This window comes from Cherax quadricarinatus, chromosome 35 (assembly GCF_038502225.1).
Source record: "Cherax quadricarinatus isolate ZL_2023a chromosome 35, ASM3850222v1, whole genome shotgun sequence".
Lineage (NCBI taxonomy): Eukaryota > Metazoa > Arthropoda > Malacostraca > Decapoda > Parastacidae > Cherax > Cherax quadricarinatus.
This window is the reverse complement of record NC_091326.1, coordinates 28,072,613-28,084,874: the sequence shown is the minus strand read 5'-3', so window position 1 is coordinate 28,084,874 and position 12,262 is coordinate 28,072,613. Positions and strand designations below refer to the sequence as shown.

Sequence of the window (12,262 nt, the reverse complement as noted above, 5' to 3'; positions counted from 1 at the left end):
CCTCCTCAGTTACTCCTATAAACTCCCATATGTGTTCTGCCCTCTGATGTGACCTAGCCTACTTCCAGCTACTCAAGATTCAAAACTTCAACTACCACAAGTTCGATGCAACAGTCCCTGCTATTCCTGTTCTCAAGTCTGCCCCACGATTGCCTTAGCTGCTGGGTTAAGCCCTGGCTCTATTTCTCTGACTAAGAACACTCCTCTCCAGCACTATTCTTCGTCTGTCCCGTCTTCCCCGCTCATCCCATTTGGGATCTTACCTGAACTTTCGTTCGCTCGTTCCTATGCTGTACATTCTACAAGATTGATGGACTGAACACATCGACTCCAGGTTAAGGGACTGATTACCTCGAACTCCTCCTCTACTCCTCCTATACCTCTAGCGGCATATAAGGCTCCATCCTGTCACTTCAACTCCACATTGTTTCAGACTATGGAACAATACTCTTCTCCAGACTGAGGGACTCACCACCTCAAAACTTCAAGGGTGATGGACTGATTACATCGTCTTCACGTCTCTTCTGCTTCTATCAACTTTTCTGTACTCGACTGAAGAAACCTACTGTGTAGGCGAAACGTTTCGAAATAAAGATACCTAACTGTTAAATATGTGTCTTACCTAACATCCTCCTCTACCTTTCTGCTTTGTATTGGACTGATGAAGCCACTGTGTAACGAAACGTTTCCTGAATAAAGATTCCCATATGTTGTATAAGTGTCTCTATCTTCAAATTGCGGTAACATTCATTGACAACTGGGACCTCTTCTATGGTAGAAATGACATGTATGCCAGGGAACGGGTACACTTATCTAGGTCTGGGGTGGGGGCACTGGCAACAGTTGTAGAGGGAGCTGTTAGGATTTTAAACTAGGAATAGTTAGTTGTCGGGAAAACAGTGAAAAAAGTGGCAGCTCCTGGTATAGGAGGTAATGTTCTAGCATGGACAGAGGCATGGCTTGCCAATAGAAAGCAGAGAGTTACCATTAATGGGGTGAAATCTGAATGGGGATTAGTCACTAGTGGCGTTCCACAAGGATCAGTTTTAGGCCCTCTATTGTTCATAATTTACATTAATGACCTTGATGAAGGGATTACGAGTGACATGAGTAAGTTTGCTGATGATACAAAGATAGGCCGTATAATTCACTCTGAGGAGGATAGCAATGAACTCCAGGAGGATTTGGACAAATTAATGTCCTGGTCTGAAAAATGGCAGATGAAGTTCAATGTCGATAAGTGTAAGGTACTAGCCCTTGGTAATGAAAATAACCCTCGAAGGTTTAATCTAGGTGAAGTAGAGCTTGATCATACAGAATGTGAAAAGGACTTGGGAGTCATGGTGAGCAGAAATCTAAAGCCAAGACAGCAGTGCCTTAGTGTGCGCAACAAGGCCAACAGATTACTTGGATTTATCTCAAGAAGTATAAGTAACAGAAGTCCAAAAGTTATTTTACAGCTCTGTACATCACTAGTGAGGCCTCATTTAGATTATGCTGCTCAGTTTTGGTCCCCCTTACTACAGGATGGATATAGACTCATTAGAGAACATGCAGAGAAGAATGACTAAAATGATTTACTGTGTAAGGAACCTCCCGTATGAAGACAGACTTAAAGTCTTGAACCTGCACTCTCTGGAGAGGCGTAGAATGAGGGGAGATATCATTTAAGTGTATAAGTGTGATGAATGGTTTGAAAAACCGACAAGTTGAAGATTGAGACACTTATGTAACATATGGGAATCTTTATTCAGGAAACGTTTCGCCACACAGTGGCTTCATCAGTCCGATACAAAGTAGAAAGGCGTAAGGAGAGGAGGAGTTTGAAGTAATCAGTCCCTCAGCCTGGAGTCGATGTGTTCAGTGCTTGTTTTTCGTAGTCGGTTAAGGTGCGTGACGATAAGTTGTTTATCAGGGATTCGCGTCCCATTTCCTTCCATCGACTGAAGTTTGCGATTGAGTTTGATCTTCTGTTGGAGGTTAGCTGTAGTGACTGTGCTGAGAATATGCTCAGCAGTGTGTTGGTCAATCTGAAGATTGGCCCTCATATTCCTTGCAGTTTCAAAGGTTTCCTTAGCGATGTCAGAAAGTTCTTTGGCACATTCAGTTAAGTAAGCTTGGGTAGCTGGAGAGAAGGGGTGCTTGGAATTGGAGAGTTGTGCAGGAGTAGACTTAGGGATCACCTTCTCTGCCAGGCAATCTTGTAGGAAGTTGTGTCTGTTGCGATAGCTGTGAGCACGAAGAAGGGTGTCCAAATAACGTCTGCTGCATGAAATGTCCATTATGTTGCGGTGTCCGACAGATTGTAATAAAGTTGGTAGAATTACCGACAATATGAAAAGTAAAAGGACACAAGTGCAACTAAGAAGGTGGAGTGGTCATACTCAACACCAGTGATTACAACACTAAAATGATGGACCTTTTGAATGATCAATCTACATACGAACCCATCAGCACTCAACAGTGGGAGACGCTCACCGAAGATTTTCTATACAAAACCAGACAAATACTCAAACGCACTAGAGAAGGGAAGAAACTTCTATACTTGTTACCAAGCAACCCTAAACCACCACACATGTATGGTTTACCCAAGACCCATAAACACAATATTCCTCTCAGACCAATCACGTCAGGAATAAGCAGTGCTCCTCACAAACTAGCCGGAGTTCTTGCCAAACATCTTTCCTGCCTTCTGGGGACCATCAGCCCCGCTCATCTTCAACACTCAGGCGACCTTCTCAACCGCATCCGTAACCTCTCCATCCGTAACAAGAAACTAAGCAGTTTGGATGTGACTTCCCTCTTCACAAAAGTACCTACCAAAAAAGCCATCGAGGTTCTACGACGTAAAGTCAATCAGGACCTTAATCTTCCTCTACCTCCCGGAGATTTTGTTGACTTGATTGAACTCTGTTTTAATTTCAACTGTTTTTCTTTCAATAACAAGCTCTACAAACAAACCTACGGCATGGGAATGGGGTCCCCCATCAGTGCCGTCCTAGCCAACTTATACATGGAACACCTAGAGTCCGAACACTTCGCCAACATCATCCCTTCAAACGTCACTTGGTTACGTTACGTGGACGACGTCCTCGTAATAACTCCCAAACGTTTAGATGTACGGAATCTTCAGGCAAGGCTCAACGCAGTTGAACCGGCGATCCAATTTACACTAGAAGAAGAGTCCAATGACAAGCTACGTTTCCTCGACGTCCTCATTCACAAAGTAGACAACAACCTAAGATTTCAAGTTTATCGGAAACCCACCAATAAAAATGATCTCACACACTTCTATTCCAGTCAAGATACCAAGACCAAAAGAGGCATCATCATCGGGTTTTTCCTAAGAGCATACCGAATTTGTAGTCCTGAGTTTCTTGACGAGGAATGTACATACATTCACCAAACATTCACTGAGTTACATTTTCCTTCATTTTTCATCAAAGACTGCAAGAAAAGAGGTCTTCAGGTCATTAATTCTCCACGCATCAACACCACTCCCAACAAAGTTATAATTCTTCCCAACAGCCAGGTTGCACTGAACGTCTCAAAAGTACTTTCACAAGCTAACACCAGAGTCGCCATCGCTTCTAGCACTTCAATAAAGGATCTAACCAGGACAAAATCCAAGCACCACGAACCAGTCAATGCAGGAGTTTACACTATACCCTGTGGAGGCTGTGACAAGATTTACGTAGGTGAAACAGCAAGAAACCTCGACACCTGCCTCAATGAACACATTTACGCATGTAGGAACGATAACTTGAACAACGCCTGTGTACAACACCGAAATTCTACCAATCATCTCATGAAATTCAGAGACGCCCAATTAGTGATCAAAGAAACTAATTTCCGCAGACGCAAGTGCCTCGAATCAGCACTGATCGCTGTTTCGAATACAATTAAACAAAACAACGGCAGCTTCACCATCTCCTAAGTCTTAGCAAGAATCCTCCTGAAAACAGTAAACCCTGCCATCACATAGTCTCTCCTGTTATACTACACAAAGCACATTACAGAGAGTGAACACTGAAACAAGCTGCCTCTTTCCAGTCTATATTTGTCCAACCTATTTTTATGTTACCCAAGTAATAACTTTTATATCCTTTTACTCATGTACGAATTAACTGCTCTACCATATTGTATTACTTTTGTCACTGCTACTACTACTACTACCACTAGTGAACATCGAAATGGTACCTCACTAGCATTGCACCTCACTCCAACCTTTATATACCCTCTGTGTCCATGTATTGTTTGTAATGGCTTGATAAAGCTCCTGGAGAGCGAAACGTTGCCACAATAAAATGTCACATTAGTTGCACTTGTGTCCTTTTACTTTACATAGGTCAGTTTTGTTCCAGGATGCGACCCACTCCAGTTGACTAACACCCAGGTTCCCATTTTGTTGATGGGTGAACATAAACAACCGGTGTAAGGAAACATGTCAAATGTTTTCACCCTTTCGCCGGACTCGAACCGGACCCTCACTGTATGAAGAGAGAGCTTTTACCACCAGGCCACGGGGCACCGTGGCCTGGTGGCGAGCTTTGAATCTTTTCCTCACCACAGAAAGTTTTTTGATTATGAGAAGAATATTTTCCCTCTCTTGAGATGACCTGAATGTATCTGATCTGTCAGGAAAAGAGCACAACGTGACACTTGAGTTGCATCACGATGATAGAAATTGAAAGAGTATTTAGCAGAAGTGGAAAATAATTATTGTTTTTGCCTGTTGATACTTCAGGTTGAGAAAGAAATAAAGAGCAGTTTGCTTCTCGACACTTATATAATTTATTCGAACAGGATCTATTGTAAAGTTACTAAGAGCAACTTTTGCATCTTGCAGATACCTCATTATAACTTCATATGATATGAGTATTTTCCGTGATCTCGCATACACTTGTACCTGAAAACCAACGACAATACAAGAAGAAAAGTCTCACGTCGTATCACTGGTAATACATGTGCAGAAACGTTCTTGTGATCCCGATAATAGTAACATTACTGTAGGGTTTTGTATCAAACTTTTTAAAAAGTTGCTCTACTTGACTTTAAAACATAGCTTCGCAGAATATTGTTGATATGAGAATATATGAATTATTTTGGTGAATGGTTGATGCAAAATTATACAGACCATGTTGGTCTATGAAACCGGATAGACAATACAAACTGTGGTAGGCGCCAGTCTATGGAAATCATTGTAGTACGCAGTATGATAGACAACAGATTATACAAACTTATATAAAGTGCAATGTTGTTATTATTATTATAATCAGAGTAAGCGCTAAACCGACAAGGGTCATACAGCGCTGCAGGGCAGTATGTAGTGCGGAGATTATAATCAACTAGGAGGAGAGAGGATCAGAGGCGAGGGAAGAAAAGGGATGGAAGGGACGCTAAGCGCAATGTGTCAAAATTCATATAAAAAGGCAGTTGCTGACAAAAAGTCAAAAAGTGCCTGGGAGTCAAAGGTGGGGTCGTCTGCAAGTACAGAAGAAAAAGTAAGTAAGAGTGGTAGGGCGGCGGCGTCGTTGGAAGTAAATCCTGTGAGCTCGCTGGTAAATCGAGCAATCGACAAGGAAGTGAAGAGCCGAAATAGTGACCCGACCAGCCTCACAGAGAGGAACAGGGCGTATATCCATGAGATACCCATGGATAAGGTGTGTATGACCAATGCAAAGCCGGGAGAGTGCAGTCTCCCGAGAACGGCAACGGTGGTAGGAAGATGGCCACAAACCCAAGTGGATGAGTGGAACAAACTCCCGAGTACAGTTATTGAGGCTAAAACGTTGTGTACTTTTAAAAATAGGTTAGATAAATACATGAGTGGGTGTGGGTGAGTGTGAGTTGGACCTGACTAGCTTGTGCTGCTGGGTCTGGGGCTGTGTTCCTTCTTTGAGTGGAGGTGACCAGACTGGGTGGGTTATTGGGCTAATCCGGGGGGGGGGACATGGACCATGGGTCAGTAGGCCTGTTGCAATGTTCCTTCTTTCTTATGTTCTCATGTTCTTAAGAGAGGTTTAATAGAGTGCAATTTTTACGGCGTATGTTACGGCATATGCAGACCACACTGGTCTAGGCAATTGGCCGATAGTGAGAGGTGTCAAGCTCTAAGGCGCCCGGTTTGAGAAACGCTAGTACAATAGCCAATTTCCATTATTGAGGGAGAACCCCTCACTCCCAAATAAGATTGAAAAGACGTAAAAGAATGGGAAGGGCCGTAGAATGGAGATGTTGTAGCATACTGTTGTGGATATCATCAGGTCCCATTGCCAATGGTAGACAAATGGAAAGCATGGACTCCAATTCTAGGAGAGTAAAAGGTACGTTATATGGCTCCAATCCATTGGAGGAGAAATCTAAGGGCAATCAGAGATACAGAATGCTCGGGAGGGTGAAAGAGAGCAAACATGTTGATTTAGTATCAATGTGCACAAGAATCGAGCTTTCATTAAATGATTCGTCAGGTAAAGGATCGGAAGAATGTAACAGCACGTAGCCTGAAATGGGGCGAATGACAGCAGAACCAATTTTGGGCTCTTGAAAACTCAACACATACTGGGGACAACTGCGAGAGCAACACTTGCAGTTTTCGATTGCCCATAAGGCCACGAATATTCTATTGTAAAAAAGACTATGTACAGAAATAAAAATGGCAACAATAAGAAACGATAAAACCTATGGGCTTTTAGGATCAGTAGAGTCAATGTGTGGGGGCAACGGTAAACGTTGCCCCCACACGTTGTTGCGAGGGTTGTGAAATAAATGGGGTAGAAGGAGGCGCATTCATGTCCATCAAGGGTGTCGTCTCTGCAATATAGCTGGAGATAGCGTCTAACATCTCAGTTTTTAAGGAAGCCGACAATGCCATGATGTCAAGAGACAAGGAAGGCATTGCAAGTAAAGGTCGGAGTAACTATGGAGGCAACCAAAGCGGTCTGAGGGGGGGAGTATGAACCTGGAGAGATGTGTTGGCTTGGGTAGATGAGTCCTGCAGTGTAACAAGAGAGGAAAGAGGTTTGAGAGTAACTATGGAGGAAGACGAGGGGGGGAACAGGGGAAGAGGGGGCTACACCAGGGGTGGGGTGAACTTTTGTGTGAGCTGGAAAGGGGGTGAGAACTAGGCTCCGAGGCTGAAGATAGATTCTGTACAGGTGGTGGATGTGAAGAAAGTGTAGATCTGCAAGGTCTCTTAGACTGAGAAGTAAGCGAGCGAGATGAAGTAGAAGTAGGAAGTGGTGTGGAGGTAGGAGTGTCAGAGGATAAAACTGCAAAAGAATTAAAAACTGGGGTGACTCTGGAAGACAAGGACACAGAGGGATGGGGAGGCGGGAGGACTGTCGAGGTTGGAGGTCTTCGGGCTACTCGAGCATATGGGACACGAGGAAGTTTTCCTTGGAGGAGCTGAGAGACGACCATAGTGTAAGTAAGGATCTCATGCTCCTTAAGATAACTGATCTCTCATTCATTATGATAGACCTGGCAATGGCGTGAAATGGATGGATGAGGTTCCTTGCAATTGAGACAAGAGAGAGGGAAGACTACAAGACGTATTGAATATTCTGCTGCACTGCAAACCGGGCATTCCACTGCAAAACTGCAGTGTTTACCGGGATGCCCAAAACGCTAGCAATTACAACTGTTGGGGAGAGAGAAGTACTTGATGGACCTCTAGGCGATGGGACGCAATATAGACAGAGATCGGAAGTTCACAGCAGTCGAAGGTTAAATGAGAGATGTTATCATGAAAGTGCCTCCGCCCATGAGCGGACAGGATGTATCTACCTTAAGAATAGGGACGTTTTGAAGGGTTAATTGTTCTAAAATATCTCTGCAAGGCAAAAAATCACTCTGTACAATGGTATGTGGTAAGACCACAGTACCACTGCAAAAATTAAGTGTAGCGTGCTTACAAACGATGACCAGTATGATATCTATGGAAGTGATGCAGGAGAGAGCATGAGCTTGCTCTGAACTCTATTGTTAAAACATGCGCACTGCTTTGAAGAGCAAGGAAGGATAAATTTTGACTAACGGGCCTTAGAGTTTTACCAGTTCCATGATCAGAAAGATAATCAATTTGAGGTGATGTTTGTAAAGAATTTTGTCCATTGTATACTCATTAGCCCGGAGTGCAAAGGTAGAGTGTGTCGTGTAGGTCGTTTTTGAGCGATCATCGACGAACTGTCGTCAGTAGGTTGTCTTGGATGTTAAGTAGTAGTACTGCGGTCGGTCTGAGCTGAGGGAAGTGGGTGATCCGAAAACCATTGCACTGTATTCGGGGAAGCCTGACACATTGTGAAAGGCGTGCTAGAAGTAGTGGCATGAACAGAAACTAGTGATGCTGCAGCACCTGAAGCAGGTGACAAAGCATCACTGGCAGAAGGTACAGGGGTATGAGAAGAGTCCAGAGAATGGACCAATAATGAAGCAGGGTCAGAGGAGGGTGTGGGATCAGAAAGGGGTCTGGGAGGAAGAAGGGTTTCACTGGACGAAGCGAAGGAAAGAAAAAAAAAGGGGGACAGTGGAGGGACAATTGCTAGGATGCATGGAGGGGAGTGGCCGAAAGCTCCTCCCCTTATCCGAGAAGGCTTTGAACCCACAGATAGTGAAGATGCAGCATGGAACCTGTGCCATACCCTACCCTTCATTCCAGTAAACTAGCACTCCGGGATAGCAGCCTCGCATCTACCGAGCTACCTCAGTGAACAAAAGAAAGGGCAGTCGGAAACCCACCACAAAGCATACTTCCTTCGGCTGCCACCTCCCAGAACCGACAGGCAGCTTCCCGAGTTATACTCATTACCCGAAGGGCACCCTGCCACTTCCCAGAAAGGAGCAGGTCACCTTCAGGCAATTCAGATACCACGGCAAACCACACCACCCCCGAGGGACCTCACGGAGTGGGACTAACCCGGGCATGCCACCCCCTACCTAGAATCTGTAATACCAGAGGGAAGGACACCAGAGGCTAAAAACGGGATGAGAAGCAAGGGGAAGGTGGGGTAGGGAAGGGAGGATTGAGGGGGGGTAATTAGGTTCGGTAGGGGGGAGAAGAAGCCCAAGAGGTCCAATTCCTCAGACCAAGAGTCTCTTCACCACTACAAGGAGCCCCCCTTGAGGAGGACAAAGTGCAATGTAGATTCCAGAGTATATACAATTTTAGTGTAGAGTAGGTGCTTAAGCACACAGTGGTTATGTATGGTAGACACGGGACGAGTGTTTCCTGACGCGGGTCTTAGTCAGATGATGACCCGCCATTGGAGCTTTTGGTTATCTGACCGAGGCCATCCGGTGGCTTACCGGTCCACCCCTTTAAAAATTATGATACGTAGAAGGAATTTCGTATGCACTAAACAATACAAACCATGTCAGTATATAGTAGAAAGAAGATAATTCAAATATAAGAATGACAGTGGGAAGCATTCTTAAAAATATAAATGATAATAAATTTAATATAAATATTATTCCTTTCAGAAAGAAGAGAATGAAGTTAGCGATAAATTAGGAGCAGGTAAGTTATTTGGTTTTCCCTCCCACCTTACAAATTCTGTACGTATATATATATATATATATATATATATATATATATATATATATATATATATATATATATATATATATATATATATATATATATATATATATATATATATATATATATATATATATGCAAAACAGCCACTCTGAAAGAATAGAGAAATTCCAAGCGCTTTCGTGACTACTTGGAATTTCTCTATTCTTTCAGAGTGGTTGTTTTGCATATTCTGAAATCACCTGTTTACTGTGATCTTATTGCATATATATTATTATTTTATTATTATCACACTGGCCGATTCCCACCAAGGCAGGGTGGCCCGAAAAAGAAAAACTTTCACCATCATTCACTCCATCACTGTCTTGCCAGAAGGGTGCTTTACACTACAGTTTTTAAACTGCAACATTAACACCCCTCCTTCAGAGTGCAGGCACTGTACTTCCCATCTCCAGGACTCAAGTCCGGCCTGCCGGTTTCCCTGAACCCCTTCATAAATGTTACTTTGCTCACACTCCAACAGCACGTCAAGTATTAAAAACCATTTGTCTCCATTCACTTCTATCAAACACGCTCACGCATGCCTGCTGGAAGTTCAAGCCCCTCGCACACAAAACCTCCTTTACCCCCTCTCTCCAACCTTTCCTAGGCCGACTCCTACCCCGCCTTCCTTCCACTACAGACTGATACACTCTTGAAGTCATTCTGTTTCGCTCCATTCTCTCTACATGTCCGAACCACCTCAACAACCCTTCCTCAGCCCTCTGGACAACAGTTTTGGTAATCCCGCACCTCCTCCTAACTTCCAAACTACGAATTCTCTGCATTATATTCACACCACACATTGCCCTCAGACATGACATCTCCACTGCCTCCAGCCTTCTCCTCGCTGCAACAGTCATCACCCATGCTTCACACCCATATAAGAGCGTTGGTAAAACTGTACTCTCATACATTCCCCTCTTTGCCTCCAAGGACAAAGTTCTTTGTCTCGACAGACTCCTAAGTGCAAAACTCACTCTTTTCCCCTCATCAATTCTATGATTCACCTCATCTTTCATAGACCCATCCGCTGACACGTCCACTCCCAAATATCTGAATACATTCACCTCCCCCATACTCTCTCCCTCCAATCTGATATTCAATCTTTCATCACCTAATCTTTTTGTTATCCTAATAACCTTACTCTTTCCTGTATTCACCTTTAATTTTCTTCTTTTGCACACCCTACCAAATTCATCCACCAATCTCTGCAACTTCTCTTCAGAATCTCCCAAGAGCACAGTGTCATCAGCAAAGAGCAGCTGTGACAACTCCCACTTTGTGTGTGATTCTTTATCTTTTAACTCCACGCCTCTTGCCAAGACCCTCGCATTTACTTCTCTTACAACCCCATCTATAAATATATTAAACAACCACGGTGACATCACACATCCTTGTCTAAGACCTACTTTTACTGGGAAAATATTTCCCTCTTTCCTACATACTCTAACTTGAGCCTCACTATCCTCGTAAAAACTCTTCACTGCTTTCAGTAACCTACTTCCTACACCATACACTTGCAACATCTGCCACATTGCCCCCTTATCCACCCTGTCATACGCCTTTTCCAAATCCATAAATGCCACAAAGACCTCTTTAGCCTTCCTAAATACTGTTCACTTACATGTTTCACTGTAAACACCTGGTCCACACACCCCCTACCTTTCCTAAAGCCTCCTTGTTCATCTGCTATCCTATTCTCCGTCTTACTCTTAATTCTTTCAATAATAACTCTACCATACACTATACCAGGCATATATATATATATATATATATATATATATATATATATATATATATATATATATATATATATATATATATATATATATATATATATATATATATATATATATATATATATATATATATATATATATATATATATATATATATATATATATATATATATATATATATATATATATATATATATATATATATATATATATATATATATATATATATATATATATAGCAGGATGAAAGACATTGACACACGATGCCTTCTACCTACTCACCAGGTGCCTGTCAATCCCAAAACTTACCTATTTTCTGAGATGCACCCCAGCCTTCAGCAGTCCAAAACTCAAGGAATATGACTCTCTCCTGAAGGCCATGCTAGAGAGTGTATTGAATCTTTCCCTTGACGATGGACAGTGGTTGCAAGCCTCACTTCCGGTCAGGCTTGGAGGGCTAGGAGTACGCAGATCCTCCCAGATTGCTCTACCAGCTTTCCTGTCCTCTTCCATTGCATCAAACGAGTTGATAAGACAAATTCTTCCTGACACCCTCAGTGACTCAGCAGGAATAGAAGACCCTAGCTATGACAGTGCCATCACCGAATGGGAGACTCTTGCTGCTCCAGCACCAAACCCTAGTGCAGCACTGGCTCACAAACAGTCAAGCTGGGATGGCCCAATTGCTGAAAAGGTGCTTGCCAACTTGCTCAGGGCTGCAACATCAGATAAGGAGATTGCCCGTCTCCAGGCTGTGAGTGCACCTCACTCCGGGGACTTCCTCCAAACAGTTCCCATATAGGCAATGGGAACGCGACTCGACCCTAAGACCCTCCGTATTGCAGTGGCTCTGCGCCTTGCTGCCCCAATTCACACAGAATATATGTGTATTTGCGGCGAAGTGCAAGCAGACCAATACGGTCTACATGGTCTTAACTGTTCC

The 12,262-nt window shown here is 43.3% G+C and overlaps 1 protein-coding gene across 2 annotated transcripts in view; it reads left to right on the top strand.

The window, feature by feature from the left end:
- LOC128703679 (phosphatidylinositol phosphatase PTPRQ) overlaps positions 1-12,262 on the top strand; it is a 90,232-nt gene that overhangs the window by 16,111 nt on the left and 61,859 nt on the right. For both annotated transcript variants that reach the window (XM_070091477.1, XM_070091476.1), the window contains exon 2: positions 9,481-9,517. In XM_070091477.1, the coding sequence (XP_069947578.1) occupies positions 9,481-9,517 (37 nt within the window). The remainder of the gene's footprint in view (positions 1-9,480; positions 9,518-12,262) is intronic.